The 20,971-nt window shown below is 39.8% G+C and overlaps 1 protein-coding gene across 5 annotated transcripts in view; it reads right to left on the reverse strand.

Moving 5' to 3' along the window:
- Positions 1-111: 111 nt before the first annotated feature.
- The window catches only part of frmpd4 (FERM and PDZ domain containing 4), a 98,240-nt gene continuing 77,380 nt past the window's right edge, over positions 112-20,971 (reverse strand). For 3 of the 5 annotated variants that reach the window (XM_057851790.1, XM_057851791.1, XM_057851792.1), the window contains exons 6-17: positions 16,330-16,434; positions 13,614-13,721; positions 13,347-13,478; positions 12,863-12,982; positions 12,590-12,726; positions 12,259-12,385; positions 12,048-12,137; positions 11,761-11,943; positions 11,520-11,652; positions 10,492-11,445; positions 8,385-9,548; positions 112-1,673 (exon numbers count right to left, since the gene is read on the reverse strand). In XM_057851790.1, the coding sequence (XP_057707773.1) occupies positions 508-1,673; positions 8,385-9,548; positions 10,492-11,445; positions 11,520-11,652; positions 11,761-11,943; positions 12,048-12,137; positions 12,259-12,385; positions 12,590-12,726; positions 12,863-12,982; positions 13,347-13,478; positions 13,614-13,721; positions 16,330-16,434 (4,419 nt within the window). In that variant the 3' untranslated portion in view covers positions 112-507. The remainder of the gene's footprint in view (positions 1,674-8,384; positions 9,549-10,491; positions 11,446-11,519; positions 11,653-11,760; positions 11,944-12,047; positions 12,138-12,258; positions 12,386-12,589; positions 12,727-12,862; positions 12,983-13,346; positions 13,479-13,613; positions 13,722-16,329; positions 16,435-20,971) is intronic. The other 2 variants (XM_057851795.1, XM_057851796.1) reach the window with 1 other exon arrangement.

Genomic DNA, 20,971 nt, shown 5'->3' on the forward strand with positions numbered 1-20,971 from the left:
CACAATAGAAACGTGTTTGTTCCAATGCAATATTAAATGGGAAAATGTGATTAGCATATACACAAAAGCAAACATTTTAGACTTGATTGAGGTATTTTAAAGTTTTAATCATGTCGACCCAAAAAATGACAGGGAAGTGTACACAGTGTCCATGTAATCACCCGGCAAATGATTAAAAGTGCATTATTTGAATTGAATCTTGTCCTGTGCAATGATTTGTCTGCAACTGTACATAATATTCATCCAATATATCAGTATTTTAGCATTTTACAAAACAATACTCTATGAGTCTTAAATACAACCAATATATAAATGAAATATTTCTTATATACTATTAAATACTTCGGTGGAGGTCCATATGCTTCATCTAAGAATATTTTTAAAATTCTGTGATTCAAATATGTCTACATTGTGTAATAAAATATAGTGTACACAAGGCATTTTTGTCTTAGCAGTTCACGTTGGTAACACCCATGTTATGGCTTTAAAATCAATAATCGGGAAAGGTTATTCGTAGCACAGTGTTGTCATTAAGTGGATTAGTTTGTCTATGATGGCAGACACGTTGGCCGAGTGCTGCATCAGTGCCTTCACACTGGGGTCTTCGGGGGAGCTGACCAAAGATGCCTCGGCAGATTTTAACAGACACACATAGTTGATGACCACCTCATCCACCTTGGCTACTACTTTGTGTCGCTCCGTGTCGCTGCGCAGGCCTTCCGCGAGGGACATGCAGGCCTGTGTGAGGCAGCAGAGTGTGTGGAAACTGTGGGTCAGTGTGAGCAGCAACTCCTCCGGGCTTCCATATTCTGCGGCCATTTGAGTGCAGGCGCCGCTTAGTGCTTTAGCCTGCGTGATGAGCAGCTGAGAGTTTTCCGTGTTGGTGTCGCAGGCCTCAGTGTTTTTACCTCGAGATGTGTACCCTGACCGCAGCAAGCTCACCATCTCTAAGGCGTCTGTCCGTGCGAGCGCAAACCCTGTGCGAAGGCTGTAGGTTTTGCCCTTCATTGAATTTACATGTGCTAACCTTTCCTCCAGGCTCATTTTGGCCATGTTGCTCTGCTCAGCTCTATTGCACCCTTGCTTATCACCGCTCGAGCTGACAAAGGACACTGTTTTGGATGGTTTTCGGTCGTCGTGCTCTGTTGTTTTCTGTCGCCAAATGAAGCAGCAATTGACCGGCCTACGCCATCTCCATGCACCTGCATCCAGCTGTGCTGTTGCTGACTGTGGCAGCCACCCACACGTTGAGTTTAAGGTGACCGAACCGTGTGACAAACTTTTGGTGACAGTTTTGGCATAAAGTATGCGCTGAGCTTTTGAGCGATGTTGTGACTCAAATTTCTGACCTGCGCTCTTGCCTGTGAACGTGGCTTTGGTCTTTTCTAACAATGCCTCAAAACTCCTGGAGCTTGGCACTATTGTACTCCAGCTTCTCCTGTGCATTGGAACCCTCCGTGGCTTCCTGAGGCTGCCTTTGACAATGTCACGTGAGAATTCGCTGGATGGGGAAGGCAGGGCATGTGGGTTGGACTCAGGACCGGCCCATTTTAGCCCACTGGGCTCTGTGCAGCTTGCTAATAACAATGGTGACATTACTGTGGTGGTGTTACTGGTCTCATGACAGAGCGGTAAAGATGTATCTTCTTCAAGCATCCGCTGTTGTGCGCAGGCTACACTAGGGGAGGAGGAAAACAGAGAACCGTTAAGCATCCACTTGACACCGTTTGACAGTTTTCTATATTCTCTTCAGATGCACAACAGTGTTTGCATCACCAGTAGCACGTAGTCGTCCTAGCACTGGACAGCGTTATTTTACAACAGTGGAAACGTTGCTGCTAATACACAGTCTGATAGTGCAGTCAATTGTTTTGAGGAGGAAGTAACAGTAGTAGGAGAAAACTATTAGTACATGGAACTTAAAATGGATTTCAACTTTAAAGGATAAATGTTAAAATAACTTTCCATATACGTAGCTACTCGTGTTGTAACTCTCAAGACAGGTCTCGAGACCACAATTTGAAGACTTGACCTTGCCTTGGTCTCAACTCCCAAATGTTTTGCTCTTGTCTTATTAGGTCTCCTGGGGAAAAGCTGCTGAGTAAAAGCTAACAGTTATGCTGGGTTTTTATGCAGTGAGCTTGAAATGTTCAATAAGAGCCAAAAATCCTGAGTATCAGTTTTTGCTTTTTCTCTAAAAGATTAACAAACGTACACAAATGAAAAATACAGATGGGAATTGTAATTCAGTGCTAGACCCTCATTTCTTTGTGATGAGTCCATTCCCGGTGTTGGACACGTTACTTTAAAAAAGTAATTAGTTATGGTTACTCACTACTTCTTCCAAAAAGTAACTGAGTTAGTAACTGAATTACTCTATAGTAAAAGTAACTAGTTACCAGGGAAAATAACTATTTCCGTTACTTTAAAAAGAAGTTGTTATATGTCAAAGAATTTGAAATTTTCTGAGCAGTATTCAAGTCAGTTGAATAGAGAAGAACAGACAGGTAGTTGTGTTATAGAACCTTGTAATATTGCACCTCACCAGCAACAGATTTATCCTACACTTGAAGTGCAACAACAATAAACAGATTTGAATTGCTTACCACAGATGTCGACAAAAGCTTTACCCCGGGACATAAATTACACTTTACATGCACGTTCTGTCCTTTTATTTCGACCAACTTGAAATAGTGTTTGTATCTCCACCTCGTAAGGACAAATTTTCCTCTGAATGCTCTGTCATCATATCCCTCTGCATCCGTTTTGCATGTGTGTGTTTGCCGCACGCGCTGTTCCGGTTTGTGTGTGAAAACTCTGAAGTTGTTGTTGTTTTTTTTTTTCAAACTAACTTTATTAACAACAAATACACATATACAAACACAGGGCAAGACAATTCACATATAAACAACCGGCTCTGAAGTACGTGCGCTATTAGGCTCGAGCGTTAACGTCACAGAATGGGGGATCACGTGAGATTTGACAACAATGCAGCCATAATGGAAGCAGGTCCTGCTCGCGGGACATTAAGCTTTAACTTGCCAGTTCGATAAAGAGACAAACTCGTTACTAAGGCGAAGTACAGATATGTGATCAAACTTAAGGATGTGAACAATGTTGACCCTTATGAGCAAGCTGAAGACAAATGGAGTAAAGATGTCAACGGGCTTCCACAATTACGCGAAATGGACATTCTGCTGTATTTATTGTTTGGTGTATGTTATTAAATTCATCAGCGATTCCGAAATTACAAATTGCTACAAAGCTACGAACAGTTTTGCTGCGGATGGGTGGAGCACCTGCACATTATGACCGTATCAAACGGTAACTCCATCGTTCTTGCAAAGGTAGGCTATGTGTGTTTACTATTTTCATTGCCATGAACCTGAACGCACCCCAAGTCTTGGATGACAAATAAACAGAGCAGAGTAGACTCGCTACGGCTGGTAGTTTCTTCAATTTATTCAAAGTAAGTAATGCACCGCTTTTGACCGTCACTAACGGTAACGGCGTTGTAACGGCGGAAAAATAATTAGTTAGATTACCCCGTTACTGAAAAAATAACCCCAATATTCCCAACACTGTCCATTCCAGAGGAGAGCCTCGCACTTCTAACTACAGGGGAGTAATTATTTTTAGGACTCCGCCTACTGGGTACCTGTGATCTAACGTGGATCCATGTGATATGTGTGTGCGCTCAAGTGTGGATGTGGACATGGTGGTTCATGCATAGTGCGAACTTAATATAGCATAGTGTTTTAGGCATTTGTTCATTTAAGGTGTGAATAATTATCTTCAGTGTCGGTCAGCTCTGGTCTTGGGCAAGTCTTGGTTTTGATCACAGACATGTTAATTATTGTTAAATACAATATTTGTGAATGTTTTCAGTCTAACTAAGCTTCTCATTTAATATATGGCGGAAAACACTCAGGCGACTTGAAGTTCCGCTCTGAGACCCCCAATTTGGCCAAATTTCAAAATTGTCCTATTTGCATGTGTGATGCATCATTGGAAAGCTTAAAATCTCAATTTTCTGGGGGAAATATAAATTTGGAACAGGCGGGCATTTTGAAAAAAAAATGTTTTTGTTTAACCCTTTAAGGTCTGGGCCTATTTTGTCTGATTTTGCATGCCTTTGAAGTTGCCTTTATATTTCAAAGAAAGAATTGTTTACGATGGCCTGGTTTGGTCCCTTTTTTTGTGACACCTTGAACTTCATGTCCAAATTGTTGTTTCCTTCACTGATCAATTATAAATCATCATTTTGGGCCCAAAAAGACCAAAAATTCCAAAATCGTTTTGTCAAAATTTTTAATATTGATGTCCAATTGACAACCAAACATGCGTAACGAACCGTTTTGAAACTTTGTAATATTTATTCAACATGTTAGGATGAACATTCAACCAAAAAAATTTAGAATAAATAGTCTTATATTTGACAATTCAACATAAACAACAGGTATAGCCATAGGCGTTTTTTGCCTTTATACATGCTCCAGTCAAAACAGGTTATATACAGCAGACCTAACAGTGAAGAACAGTGAAAAAATATATACCATCTAACACAAAAAGTGTTGAGGCCATCTCTTTATGAGTTTAGGTATTGCGGCCAATCGCCTGATGAAAACTATGTACACACAATCAAGCTTCTTGAACACACATTTATATACACAAATTGAGAAGATTGATGTGGGAAAAAAATATATATATAACATTGGGGGGAAAAAAGCATTTAAGTTAAATTTTTTTCAGTCATGCCACTCCGAAAAGCAGTTTCGTCCTGGAATTAGACACGGCTACATCACACAGCTCACACTTCCATGGGGTGTCGGTCCTCTTTCCACCCTTCCATTTTCATTTCACTTTGCTTTCATTGTCACTATAAATGTACATGAAAATAAGTCAGTATTTATGAAAATAATAAAGTATAAAATAAAAATATATACAGCAATAAATAATAATGGAAATCTATATGTATGACAATAGAAAGAATACCATAGCTGAATATGTGCTACATCCCTAATCTTCATATAGAAAGAAGAACACCACAAATTATAAATTCCTGCCTGGGATACCCACAGTGCACGTACGACTTTGATCTGATATGCACATTTTATTATTATATACACAAACACACTTATATTGCATCAAAATTAACTTTGTCTTGCAATATCAAAAGAAACTTTCAAAAGAAACGTTTTCAGCATGAGAAAAAAGAGTGAGTTGGTTTACCTCTGCTCGTCGATGGCGTCACCCACGTGTTCAAATCTGTCACTATCTTCACTCGAGGACTCTTCCGAAGAAGACGATGATGACGAATTTGGACCATCCTCTTCCTCAAGTTGATCAGAAGCACAATTGCTTGCGCTAAATTTAGTTTTCCGTTCATTGTCAAAGTCACACAAAGTCGCTGCTCGATCCAGCAGTATCCAACTGGCCGTCGCTCGCCACCTCGCTGCTTCAGAACACTCCTCCTCCCTCTCGTTCGGTTGAACCTCGCACCGCAGTTATATTTATAAAAAAACAAAAAAAAATGCATTTTGTGCTTCCACTGTGACTTCGAAAGGGTTCGTTTGATTTGTGTTTTTTTCATGGAGCTTCCGTTTTGAAAAAGGACTAGAAATGATGGAAATATAGACATAAACAAATGATCCATGCAGCGTTTTAATGTTTTTTTGAGAGGACAATAAAACTATAAAACTTAAATGACAATATCTCACGTTCTAGTTGGTCGATTGACTTCAAATAATAACGAGAGTAAACCGCAACTTCCGCACTTTAAAACGAGACCAACCAACGGCATGTGGGTGACGTAATTAAAACGTGAGGGCGCTTCAAAGACGACGTGCGCTGAGGACGCGCCGGCGCGTCCTTCGACTCTCAAGGGTTAAACAGCAAAACCCTAACTGGAGGTGAGAGCACGCAAGAGCAGAATTAAAGACGCCACTATTTTAACTAGATATTATCGCGTACTTATCTTGTTTCGATCCCAAAACTCCATGTAGCATGTATCACCCAGTGTCAAGACACAGCTGTGAATGGCCACAGCCAGATTTTTTTTTAGATTTTATGGTTGAAACATGGTGATATAACAAGGGTCGCGATGCAGAAATCGCAGACAACAAAGAATGGTTGAGATTTTCTTTTTCATATAGTTACCCTTTTAAACATTATTTTTATTTATTTTTTTTGTTTGGATTGATTATTTATCATCTAACATATCGGGGAAAATGCGACAGTCACAAAAAAATACAATTAAGCGATAGTTATGAGATACAGTGCCTTGCAAAAGTATTCGGCCCCCTTGAATCTTGCAACCTTTCGCCACATTTCAGGCTTCAAACATAAAGATATGAAATTTAATTTTTTTGTCAAGAATCAACAACAAGTGGGACACAATCGTGAAGTGGAACAACATTTATTGGATAATTTAAACTTTTTTAACAAATAAAAAACTGAAAAGTGGGGCGTGCAATATTATTCGGCCCCTTTACTTTCAGTGCAGCAAACTCACTCCAGAAGTTCAGTGAGGATCTCTGAATGATCCAATGTTGTCCTAAATGACCGATGATGATAAATAGAATCCACCTGTGTGTAATCAAGTCTCCGTATAAATGCACCTGCTCTGTGATAGTCTCAGGGTTCTGTTTAAAGTGCAGAGAGCATTATGAAAACCAAGGAACACACCAGGCAGGTCCGAGATACTGTTGTGGAGAAGTTTAAAGCCGGATTTGGATACAAAAAGATTTCCCAAGCTTTAAACATCTCAAGGAGCACTGTGCAAGCCATCATATTGAAATGGAAGGAGCATCAGACCACGGCAAATCTACCAAGACCCGGCCGTCCTTCCAAACTTTCTTCTCAAACAAGGAGAAAACTGATCAGAGATGCAGCCAAGAGGCCCATGATCACTCTGGATGACCTGCAGAGATCTACAGCTGAGGTGGGAGAGTCTGTCCATAGGACAACAATCAGTCGTACACTACACAAATCTGGCCTTTATGGAAGAGTGGCAAGAAGAAAGCCATTTCTCAAAGATATCCATAAAAAGTCTCGTTTAAAGTTTGCCACAACCCACCTGGGAGACACACCAAACATGTAGAAGAAGGTGCTCTGGTCAGATGAAACCAAAATTGAACTTTTTGGCCACAATGCAAAACGATATGTTTGGCGTAAAAGCAACACACTCATCACCCTGAACACACCATCCCCACTGTCAAACATGGTGGTGGCAGCATCATGGTTTGGGCCTACTTTTCTTCAACAGGGACAGGGAAGATGGTTAAAATTGACGGGAAGATGGATGCAGCCAAATACAGGAACATTCTGGAAGAAAACCTGTTGGTATCTGCACAAGACCTGAGACTGGGACGGAGATTTATCTTCCAACAGGACAATGATCCAAAACATAAAGCCAAATCTACAATGGAATGGTTAAAAAATAAACGTATCCAGGTGTTAGAATGGCCAAGTCAAAGTCCAGACCTGAATCCAATGGAGAATCTGTGGAAAGAGCTGAAGACTGCTGTTCACAAACACTCTCCATCCAACCTCACTGAGCTCGAGCTGTTTTGCAAGGAAGAATGGGCAAGAATGTCAGTCTCTCGATGTGCAAAACTGATAGAAACATACCCCAAGCGACTTGCAGCTGTAATTGGAGCAAAAGGTGGCGCTACAAAGTATTAACGCAAGGGGGCCGAATAATATTGCACGCCCCACTTTTCAGTTTTTGATTTGTTAAAAAAGTTTAAATTATCCAATAAATTTTGTTCCACTTCACGATTGTGTCCCACTTGTTGTTGATTCTTGACAAAAAATTAAAATTTTATATATTTATGTTTGAAGCCTGAAATGTGGCGAAAGGTTGCAAGGTTCAAGGGGGCCGAATACTTTTGCAAGGCACTGTAGATAGCCGTGACTTTTTTTACAGACGCCAAATTTTTCATTGTGTCGTAATTTGTTTAAAAGTTTAAAATATGGGAGTGAATAATTTTTTAAAGTCGTTTTTTTTTTCAACCTAAATATTAGACATCAATGAATGATTCTAAACTAAAAATGAAAGACATTTTGAATGGTAAATATAATTACTTAGCGTCTTTTTATGGCTAGGCTCAAGCAAAAGCGGTTGCGCGACGTCTGTAAACGGGGGTTTTCAAGGTAAAACGGACAAATTAAAAATAGTTCGGGGGCTTATTGAGCCATGAATCTGCTATGGCAGCATAAAGACATATTGTTCTTTCAAACACAACAGCTGTTTTGGCTTAAAATACTGCAGTTTCTTTTAAAGAGGAGTGCAAGAGCAGAAACTGCTTTATCAGTCTTGTTTTCCGCCATATACTTTTATTAATTGATGCAAGTGAGTGATTGGTAGGACATAGTTTTACCTGTGGTTTCTTTTATCTTTGATAATCTGTGACCACTGTCCCGGCTACTTCCAAACCCAGAGTCAGAACTGGTCGTTGCCTGGGTCTTTCGTAGTTGCGTCCCTTCTTTATTTTGGCCTGAAGGAACATAGACCTTATCCTCAGCACATGTTACATAACTCAGCCCCTTCAGGGAAGACTCGGACAGAACATGTGTGTTGTCCGTGACACAAAGAGGAGAATCCATTGGAGTGACACAGCTGCTGCTACCTGTGCTACATCCGGCATCTATAGAGGAACACTGTGAACTTTGGAGAGAATGAGCCCCCTCACTTTGCAAGGATGACATGCGCTTGCTCAAGTGGTATTCGTATAGCCTTGTGACATCTTGCTCTGATGACGTCGCCTTAATTTGCTGCTCACCATCCCGTGAAGTATCATTGCCCTCCGGTCCTTTGGAAGGAGAGCGGAGTTGGGCATTTAACGGTTGGCTTCTTTCATCAGAGTCCTGTTTTCCTCCTTTCACTGTCAACCTGTCTGTGTGGGAGGCCTGTGACTCATTCACATATTCGGGGGAGAGAGCCTCGTCCATTTTGTTTGCTGGCGCTCTGTGCAGCCATTTTTGATGTCGGTCTTTGAGGGGCGTTCGTCCTAGATCCAGCTGATTGACATAATAGGAATCTCTCACCGTGAAGGTATTATACCTCCCAACAAGATGCGGAGGCTCTTCTTTGGCTTGGTCTTGGGAAGTCACGTGGGATCTTTCTGACGAATCACATGTGTCTCCTTGAATTTGGTTCTCTAACTCGCCCTGTTTTCCTTTGTGTTTGCTCATAACTGAGCCAATGTGTAACTTTGTAAAGTATTCGCTGACTGATTTGATTTCCATTGTCTCTGGCTCCATCTCGCCACCGTCAGAGTGAAAAAGCTGTGAAGAGGCAGTGGCCGTGGATTTTAGCTCCTCGATTTGCTCCTGCGTATTTCCGGCTCCACCATCACCAAGACCTTCTGTCTTTTCGTCATTTGTGGCATGGTAACCTTCTGCCACAGCTAAATGCATCCTCAAGTGGTGGTCTGAGTGTCTCTGGGTGGAGGCCAGTTCAGAACTTTCAGTCATCTCGGATGAGTTTGTCTCATTGCCGGAGTCGGACGACTCGGGACTGAATGCTCGTGATATTTCGACACCTGTGTGCCACAGAAAGACATAAACCTCATCAGCTCATTCATCGTGGGCCTCAAGAAAACAATCAGAACATGAAATCATGAACATGGAATTTTTGGGAGCATTCTTAACTTACCTATTTTACTGAATACAAAAAACAGCTATCTTCACATACATTCTTTTTCTTTTGTAAATGAATTACAGACATCTAAAATCACCATAAAAATGAAAATAGTTAATAGCATTAAGCCGAAAAGGCTTCTTGAAATGCTTTTTTTGTGTGTTTGTTTCATAACGCTGACAATTTGCAGTACATTTAATAATGGTAAAATGTGAAAGACTTAATTCCACTGGTTAAATGAAATGGCTTATGTCTATTCACAAGTATTTTTGGTACCTTGGTAAAAACCTGGGCTCTCTATTCAGGTGTTGGTGGGTTTGGTGGTAAAATTCAGCACATACAGATTTTTGTGTCAGTGCTAACCTTGGACTATTGATGGATTGGTAGTAACAGAACAAGGGTGTGATTTTCAAGCTTTATATAGCTATATTTCTAAAAATATGCGAGTGCGATCTTGGGGGAGGGGGATTAGACATGGACTCAGTTGGGCTCAATGGCAGTACAGTACAGTAGCTCTTTGTAAACTGCATATGTACACTTGGAAAAAAAAAAAAAAACCTGCTTGCGTACTTGGCATGTTCAACAACACGCAAGTCTCGACCAGCATTGGACACGAAAATAGAACCCCTAAACAACAAAAAAGCCACAACATAACAAAATGAACAAATAAACGGTATGGTAATGAATGTGAATGTTTATGCACAAATGAATGAAGAAACTAAGACGAATGGAAATATAAAACAAAGTGGGTTTTATTGGAAAAAATGAACAACATGACATGAAAAGTTAGTGAATTGAATATTTGTGATGTTAATGAATGAATGTTACAATAGTAAATGGGGAACCTGTGCTGTTCTCAGGTTGCGCGGGTTCTTCAGATGCAGCGAGGGCCTCGAGCGCCTGCAAAGTTGACACAACAGCCTCGTCCAGGGGTTCCCCCTGATTTTGAGCTCTGTGGGCCGGTACTGAATCAATGAGGGACACGGGGATGTCATTGCAGCCCCCCTGGGCTTGACTCCCAGTCTCCTGCTGCTCCTCCTCATCTGAGCTGTCCCTGAAGCCAGGAGGAGGAGCGGCAATTGCAAGGTTAAGAGAGTGCAGCAGTACGTCACTATCCTCCTCGTCGTTACACTCCGGCGGGGGAGGGAGAGAGGTCAAATCAATGATGTCATCGCTGGACCCTGAGAGGGAGAACAATGTAGGCTTGTCAATGTCACTCATCACCATGTCCTCTTCGCAGCTAATGTCATCTTCATCCTCTGCGTCATCAGTTGTCTCTGCGTAACAGATATCATGCAGAAGCGGCTCCTCAAACATTTTGGTGGAATACTGGTACACATCACCGTCTTCTAGGGCATCCATCATCTTGTAGTCCTCCTCAAGACGCCTGTACATTGGGCTGTGATTGTCTATAATCTCGGAACTGTCATCCATTAGTCTCTGGTAACCCAGATTTTGAGGGTTTACAGTGTCCAAGGGAGGATCTCCAAATATGAAAGACACCTTTGCATTCCTACATGGTTCTTGGCCTTTGGCTCGTGGGACATTAAGGTATGTTTGGGTGGGTGGTATCCTGCAGAACTCTGCTCTTTCAACCAGACGTATCGCATGCTGAGCCTGGTGAATCTCAGCCATGTAGGATGGTTGGCCTTCACATCTGCTGTGGTCAAGGTATTCACACTCCCGGTCTGAAAAATCCTGGCTGCACCTCTGGTTGTTTTTGTCTTCATATCCCTTCTGGGGTGTGCTATATGTACACTCGATTGCCTGGTAATTCTGCTTGATCCTTGCTGCATGGCCTGTAAAGATAAGAACAAATAGAAAAAAAATCTATGGACTGGACCAAGACATCTTCTTGCCGTTGTAGACATACTTATGTCAGAACCGTCTGTCTTCTTGGCCACACTGAAGATAGAGCGCCGAGAGTCCACCAGTAATCTGTAGTACCCAGCGGTCAGACAGGCCAGATTCATTGCATCAACAGACTCCATTAAGAGAGTGATGGGCTGTAAACAAGGGAAACTAGTAAACTTACTAAATAGCTAATTCACAATGATTTATTGGTACATTTAAATTGACTTGTGTTTGGTAAAACATATAGCAAAAATTCCAACCTTAACATCAAGAACATGGAGCTCCACTCTCACTTTGTTTTCTTCTTCTGCATACATCTCAATACGATTGACATGGCTGAAATCAGCCAGCAGTGCCACCAAGTTTGTTTTGGTGTTAATCACATGGCTGATGCCATATTTGGGCCCAACCAACAAGGTCACTTCAGTGTGTTTCTCGCCTTGCTGTAAAAAGAACCAAGACTGCTATCAGTTCTTCATGCATACTTATCAGAAGGGTTAATGCTTTCATTCCTCTTGCCAAAATTATAAGGAATTGTTTCACTTACAATAAGTGTAGACTTAAACACCCGACCACCATAGAGCCTCAAGTCACTGAGATACTTTAGATAATGGACCTTAGCTTGCAAGGCGGTCAGCTGCAATGCGCAACATTAGATACAGTCAAATATAATTCATATTCAGATGATTTCTTAGACATTCTTTGTGTATCATAGCAAGATTAGTAAAACGTTTTGTTCCATGGTCATATCCCGTTACCTTTTTACCAGGTGGAACCAAATTCTGGTTGGTTTTGAGGATGTGAGTGAGGGCTTTTTTGATGTTTTTCTCTTTCATGCTGGACAACACTGCAGGAGGCAGGAACAAGGCCAGCCCCCATTCCTTCCTGCGGATACACAATTCATAGACATTACAGAAGGTCAATCAATTGTGGGGAAAGAGCATCGCGTGACATGTAATGTCACTATCTGGGCTATTAACTCATCAGTAGCTCATACTGGTACGGGTGGTACTACATCAAATAGTACTGCATAAGATGGAATGAAACTATCAGCCACAAGTCAAGCTTTATAAAATATTTTTTACTTACTCAATATATTTGAGGGACACTTTCTGGGACTGTTTGGTATTGAGGGTTAGTATATACATTTGCAGGGCGGCCAGACGGAGGGCAGTGTCATATTTCAGCTCTGACCCAAATCGTTCCAGTACCACATCATTACAGCTCTTTGGATGTAGCAAAAAAAGAGGACAACAGATTATGTTACTGATTCAGGACACAATTCCACAGTAACATGCATTTACATGACCTGGAAGGGCATATTGCCGTAGGCATTATATTGATCGACATATTGTTACTCACCTGGACATAGAGATACTCAAATGCTGTTGCGTCTCTCCTAAGCAGCTCTAATGGGTCCTTTGGGACGAAAGTGATGCGAAAAAAACATTTCATTTTATGTGACCCCGGCCTCTTTGTCACCTACAAGAAGAGTCAGAGATAAACAGTAACAAATTAAGTCAAACATTACTTGCGCATCCTCTTATTACTCATTGGCTGCCATTGACGGCGATGGACAAAACCGAGTTGCTCTAAAAATGAAATTTTTTTTTACATTGACCACACAGTAACTTTAGCATATTACGATTTTCAACATCCACACTACCTCATAGGTTTCAATAAACAGCTGATCCTTTGTTTAAGCATTAAATCAAACTGGGATTTTTAAAAGTAAAATACAATCTATTCTCTGGAACAGCTACTTTTCGTTGTGGTGTCACTGTTCATAGGCACCCCCTTTAAGGACAGTTGTTGAACTTTTAAATGTATTATACGACTGTCTTACCTGAGTTAGCATCTCTTGCTCATGGAGCAGCATGAGCTTGCTGGCTGATCCTTCAGCTCTATGCTCCAAAATCAGAGAGAAGTGTTCAATGCTCTTAATGGATAGCTTCTCTTGCAGTGTTAAGATGACATCCTTTTAAAATAAAAATGGCAAGATCATTACAACTTCTAAGTAATGCAGGGAACTGTGTTCAGAGGGCCGCATCAAAGTTTGTCGCATTTTTTAATCCGTTCAGACACAACCAGATTTGATACAGATGCCACCTACCTTAATAGATGTGTTGCTGTCAAATTTAAATGATTTAGTCTGACCATTCTCCAGGTAGACCTTGAGAACATTTGGCATAAAAAGAAGCGAGTTGTCCTTCACAGTTTCCTGGGAGAGGAATGAAAACAAGAGAGTCATCAGAGGAGAACAGAAGAACAGACTGTTTAAAATGATCGTCTGCTTTTTTACTGTGCTGTGGGTACGTGGGTCACAAGATGGTTACTTTAAAGTTAAGGATAAAAGCCTGGAAATAAACAGCCTGGCTGTTTATCATTTTGAACCTACAGCCAAAGGATAATGAGGTAGCTTTGTACAAACTTAACATTAGCCATTCAAACACTTAGGCAGGCAATCAGGAGATGTGCTTCTTCTATTTGTGTTTTTATCGCCAATTTGATTCCACAAAGTTCCCAATTTTATCATTAAATTTCCATGCATTTATCATTTGTATTTATTCATCATACATTTCAATATTGGGGCTTATGTACGCATTCCAATTTGGCAAAACGTTACATCAGTGCACCACTACTTGTACAGAAATACAGTAAATGACTCCATTCTTGACAGTCTTGCGACTTTCCTTATCAATGTAGAGCTAAAAGATAAAAAACTAAAGGTACCCAACTGCTAGTGTATGGATGAGCGCTAATATGATATACAGTGATCCCTTGTTTTTTTGCGGTTAAAGGGAACCAGAACCAACGCCCCCATTTTTTTGTGTGTGTGTTCGATGTATTTATTCAGATTTAGCATTGGAAAGAGATACATATAGGACATATTTTTTCACTTTTCCCCAAAGTATAATTAAAAAAAACAACTCAGGCATGTATATATATTTTAATAAATGTTTTTTAAGCACTTCAAATGTAATACTTATGATAAGTTTTGAACATGTTACTGTCCCACTGAATTATTTTTTCCCACAAGAATAAAGTAGAAAAATGCTTGGCTTTATTAAATGCTTCATTGAGTGAGTTTACTCAAATCCGCTCAAACCGCTCACTTACACAAAATCAGCAACTGTTTTACAAGTTAAACGATGATTGACACATGCGGCGCTTTGAAGTTCGCGTCTCTGGCAAAATCCAACCCAAAAGGTCTGTCAATCATCGTTAACTTTAATAAGCAACGCCAGTGCATTGCCTGACCAACAAAGAGCAGGGAGAGGGGGGGAGGGAGAGTGAGACTACATGATCGGCTCGGGACAGCTCATCTGTATTTATTTACCGTAATTTCCCGAATATAACGCACAGTTTTTTTCCCCAAAATCAACTTGTAAAATCATGGTGCGCATTATAAACTATATATATATATATATATATATATATATATATATATATATATATATATATATACACACTGTATATATATATATATACACACTGTATATAAACCGATTTTTTAAAATTGACACGGCCACGTTGTGTTGAAGAAACGTATGCAGCAATCCGTTGCCGACCATTACGGTACGTGACATCACCATTTTGTTTCGGTAATACTTCACTCTGATCGGCCGAATGATTTTGTCTGTGTTAAATTCTGCTTTTTTTCACTCTTCATAAAGCACAGAATTTATTTTCTTGAACTCATTTGAGTCAACATTTATTGCAGATCCGCAACTCGGACCATAACAAACGTAACAACACAGACTTCCTGTGTGTGTCTGTCAACTATATCTGTCCCTCGGGAAATTCAAACCCAAATAACAATAGTTCCTATTGTTACTGTCGTGTCGACAGCGATGAGCTCTCTCGGAATTCCGACTTACGTTCTCACTTTTATTTTACCGTATCAATCCATGGAAGAAACATTTATTCATCATGATGAAACGAGCAAGTTATACAGCAGCCTTTAAAATAAAAGTCACATCTGTTTTGTTTTCTCCTAGATTCTGGTTAGTTGGAGAAGTTGTCAAATCATATTATTACCGTAAATATTGTCAGTTTATGGTAATGTTTTGAACTACCAATATACTATGCTTGTGCTGTGTTTCACCATTCAGTAAAATGACATTTCTGTATCTGTACACGAGCTCTGTTTTCTTGTATTCTTCTATTTATTGGTGCTAAAATTAGGGTGTGCGTTATAAATGGGTACAATAATTTCCCCTAGATTTTACAAGTAAATTTGGGGTGTGCATTATACACGGGTGCGCCTTATATCCGGGAACTTACGGTATTTATTTTTTAATTGAAAAAAAAAAAAAATCTGTGATGGACTGTGGCCGCGAAGTTTGAAGCGCGAAGTAGCGAGGGATCACTGTAGTGCAATGTAGATAGTTAATTGTACATTCAGCAGAATGATTTATGTTCTCTTTAATGTATTGTAGAGTCATCACTTGACCCAACTAGTCAATTATTCAGTGTTATTGGTTAAAGTAGGCCAACCTTTTGTTATTTGCAGGTTCTTAGTTAAGTGCTTCCTGACGCAGCACTATAGAATTACCATTCTTTTAAGATGACTGAGCCCCACAGGTTAATGCAATGTGGAGCGATGTATCAGCTTTTCCCAAATCAGTTCTCACAGTAAACACACTTCGTAGTTGCTCTTTCTTTGTGACACATTTTACAAACCCGTCAAGTGTTTTGTGGGAGCATGTGCCTCCATCTGTCACTCACGCCTACACATTTTCTATTCCGGCGTGATGAAAAGAAATATTGGCTTATCTGCTCTGTGTCAGCTTCGAGAACACAAAAACATTTCGTGAGCGACTTACAGGAACCTGGCCGTTGATGATGACTTCTTCGGCAAAGCGGACTTTCACAGGATTTGTCTTTAACTTGGCCTTTTTGGCTGCGCTGATGAATGCCGACTTGGGCGACTTTGGGAAAAACGGAAGAAAACAGAAGTTTTTGTAGGGCATTCAGGTCTTTGGAAAATGAGCTAAATACATTTTTCCAATCTTTTCCCCCATTGAAAATGTATACTTCTTTGAAACCTAATAACCCTGCTCACCATCAAGTGTGTCATTGACGCTGCAAAGAAACGTCTGGTAAATGGAAGTAATTACAGACTGGAATAGAAGAGCTGTTTGGTCCTCTTGAGTATTATGAAACACTGCACAAATCTTTTCCTTCTGCTATTCAAATCCTTCTACAAATCCAATGGCTCACTGAAGCCAGGACATTGTTTCATCATTTAAAACGATTATTATGAATGGCTGATAATTGTAGAGTATTAGAATGTTCGAGTCTTTTAAAACCATTGATTTGATTTGATTTTAATGGAAAGTGAGCTACAATACAACTGGCTGACATTCGGCTCAATTCTGAGGTAGGAAGTGCTGACTTGTAAGCGGTGTTGTCAGTAACGCGTTACTGCAATCGGATGACTTTCTTTTAGTAACGAGCAATCTAACGCATTCATATTTCCAAACCATTAATCTGATTAAAGTTAGTTTCCTTCGTGCCTGTGCGTTACTATTTTGTGATTGCCTCATAATGTATGTAGAATGAAGAATACTGTAGGGTAAAGGTGTGCCAAAAATTCAATTATTAGATGCATGGCGATTCGACACGTGACGATTCGATTATGATTCATAAATGTTTAGAAACGATGATTTTTCCCAAATAACTTTATGACAGCCACTAGTAGCGGAACGAAATTCAAGACATGCCTGCCGCCCGGACACCTTTACGGGACGCACACACGCACAACGTTATGATAGATGCAGCAGGTTACTGAGCGACAGATTTACTCCTTTTCAAAAGACTTGATAATAAATTTGTGTATGAGACAGGCAGGAAACCGGTGGTCGCGCTTCTGTGCGGAAGTTAGGTTTTAGAGCGAGAGGGGAAGAGAGATAGTTCGTTGCTCCTTGCCTTTCAGTTGTCCAGCAGTAGGTTCAAGTCGTGTTAATTGGAAAATGTTCCGAGTGTGTTGCTAAGTCCCGTGTGCGTCTATAAGAGGTGAGTACACGAACCCTCTTGTACTGTTTAGCCTTTATTGTTGTTGTTTTTAAGATGTTACTAGTTAGCACCGAGTGCTATGCTAATTAGCGACTTTGCTAACGTGTGTTTCCACATCAAGTTGTGCGTCGTTTGGTGGTGTACAAAAGTTATTCCAGATGCGGAACGTTTAAAACCAGGATTAAGTAAATGGTAAATGGTGTTATACTTATATAGCGCTTTTCCACCTTTCAACAGCGGTAACACTACAAACGTGCGAAATAGTACAGAAATATGTGAAAACAAAGTATATTGGTTATGTCTTATCTCTAAATCCAGAAAATGTGGAACTCACTCCACCAGTGTAAATTTTTTATTGCATTGTTGAGAGAAATATGAACTGCCTTCGAACAGCTAATGTTTTTGCACCTACTTGTGAAAAAGAGCATTTCAAGGTCAGCTGTGTGTTGTACAGGCATGTTGAGAAATAAGTACTGCCTTTAAAATGGTAATGTTTTTGCACTTTCTTGTTTACCCTTTAACACCGAACGTGTCGGCAGCGACGCGTTTACGCATATCGTCTTTGAAGCTTCGTCACACTGTAATTACGTCACCCACGTGCCGCTGGTTGGTCTCATTTGAAAGTGCGGAAGTTGATGTCCACACCAGTTTTTATTTGAAGTCAATCGACCAAGAAAAACGGGAGATAATATCATTTGAATTTTATATTTTTATCGAACTCATAAATATGCATGAAAACGCTGCATGGACCATGTATCTATCTCCATATTTCCATCATTTCTTGTCCTTTTTCAAAACCGAATGCAGCACAAAAGACTACATATCCCAAGAGGCGTTGTGATGTCAAGAAGGACGAACCGAATGTGATCATTTTTAATAAATTTCCGTGCGAGGCGCCAACTAATGAAAGGAAGGCATGCCAAGCAAGCAATGGCCGGTTGGTTTGAGCGAGCGACTTTGAAACGTGCAGAATGAATCTAAAACTACCATTTAGTGCAAGCTAATGCATTATGTCATTAAGTCAAGGAAGAAGATGAGCCGTATTTGTCGTTGTTTTCTCTGGATGAGTCGCCGTCTCGGCAAATAGAAGTGACAGCAGCGCGCAAACGGCGAAAGAGTAGGCTGTGAGACGTGTGTGACGCAGTTCCGTGACCTGTTCAAGAAGAGGCTTTATTGAGTGCGCAAAAAAAAAATAATTATTGGGTCACATCCCTGAAAAATTTGAATTGAACTGAACTACTTGTCAATATTTTTAAAAATACTTTTTACAATGTTATATATATTTTTTCTTCACTATAATCTTTTCAATTTTATGTAGATGTGTGTTCGAGAAGCTTGATCGCATAAACGTATATACTTTTGATAAGGTGATGTGTACAACACCTAACTTCACAAAGAGATATCCTCCAAACCCTTTTTGTGTTAGATGATGTATATAATCTTTTTTCTCACTATTTTGCACTGTACATAACCTGTTTTGACCATAGTATGTGTAAAGGCCAAAAACGCCTATGACCATACCTGCTGTTTGTGTTGAATTGTCAAACATAAAACTATTCAATCTTATTTTTTTTCTATTGAATGTTTATCCTAACAAGTTGAATAAATATTATCAAGCTTCAAAACGGTTGGTCGAGCATGTTTGGTTGTCAATGGGACATCAACATTACAAATTTTGAAAAAAGATTTTGGGATTTTTTTGTCTTTTTGGGTCCAAAATGTGGATTATAATTGGTCAGTGAAGAAAACAACAGTTTGGACATGAAGTTCAAGGTGAAAAAGGGACCCAACTTGGCCATTGTAAACATTTTTTTCTTTGAAATATAAAGGCAACATCAAATGCATGCAAATTCGGCCAAAATAGGCTTAGGTGTTAAAGGGTTAAAAAAAAAAAAAAAAAGCAGCTTAAGGCCAGCTTTTTGTTGTATGGACATGCTTCCATTGTTCCTGTTGAATCATTAGGATATTTTAAATAAATAATGGACATAAATTTGTTTGGCTACTTTATTAATTAGTAATGTACGATGAATCGATAATCGTGATAATTGTGATCATCGTCAATACTGCGATCATCATTCAATAATCGAAACGTAACGTCCTAAATCGTAATTCAATCGAATCGTGGGGTGCCCAAGATAGCACACCCCTATTAGTCATATACAAAGAGCATTTAGAATAGAAATGTTGCTCTTGAGTTTGGGAATGACATTACATGTCATGTTTTCTAATCAGAGGAAAAAAAAACGGGTAACGCGTATTTCCATGCTGTGTGAGCGCTGTCTGCGGCGGCCAATACAACATAGCCTATCTACAATCGTCAGGACGCAATGGAAGAGGCAGAAGAAATAATACAAATGGCTGCATTTGCTCTCTGGAAATACAGCCATCACTTCACATTTTTGTCCAGCAGACAAAAATATTTCGGTAAGTTGCAAACTTTGCGCTTGCTCAAAAGACTGTCGACCGCTAAAAGCTCCACATCCAATTCAAGGAACCACTTGGAATTACAGCACAGCGCTATACAACTCGAAGCACAGCCTACAGGTATAGAGAGCACTTCTACAGTTTGTAACCAGCCTTTACGTACATTTTATAGTTACAGTTTGTAACCATAGGCGGAGTTTGACTTTTGTGGGAGGGGAAGCAAAACATGTTGATGGACACCCCTCATAATTTGTGCGTTTTCTCTACTATTTACATTGTAAATTCTCACTGAAGATCTCAACACTATGAATGAATTGTGTACTTGGCAAAAGAAAAAGTTAAATACCTGAAAACAGGTTCTATATTACTATTCTATATTCTGTATCTTACTACTTTCTTCAAACTATCCACTCATTGCTCGTAGTACTTTTTTTTTTGCACACTTTTGTCAGTCTCTCAATGAGCTTCAAAATACAGACACCTGAAAAGGTTTTCACTTCACAAGTATGCCTTATCAGGGTTAATAAATAGAAATAGTTTCCTTTTCAATGGGGTTGGGACCATCATTTGTATTGCATTGAATGAGGTGTGTCCAAACTTTTGGCCTGTACTGTATATACAGTATATCCATCTTTACACTGTTCATGTTTAATCCTCGGTTCAAGCTTACGGTAGTTGTTGAAACTTTTGAAAGCTTAGGTTTAAAGAAATTCTAAACATCCATCTTGCATCCTCAGCTGTAGTTTTAGCTAAGCAAAGCAAAAGACTGTCTTTCAGATACTAGTCACATGATCTGTTCGAAAAATAATTTGGACCCATTATGAAATACTTTGAAAGATTCTTGTTCATTTCGTTCATTTTTGTTGTTTGTTTTATTGCTTTACAACTTTTATAGACAAAATTTTAATGGCTAGGTATTTATTTTAAATGGGTTCAGAATTATTGACATTAGGCTTAATCTTTGAGTTAGCGGGGGTTTGATTAGTCGTTAGAGTTGATTTGAACAAATTGCGTGCAGTTTGTGAG

This window comes from Corythoichthys intestinalis, chromosome 12, assembly GCF_030265065.1.
Source record: "Corythoichthys intestinalis isolate RoL2023-P3 chromosome 12, ASM3026506v1, whole genome shotgun sequence".
In the NCBI taxonomy this organism is placed as follows: domain Eukaryota; kingdom Metazoa; phylum Chordata; class Actinopteri; order Syngnathiformes; family Syngnathidae; genus Corythoichthys; species Corythoichthys intestinalis.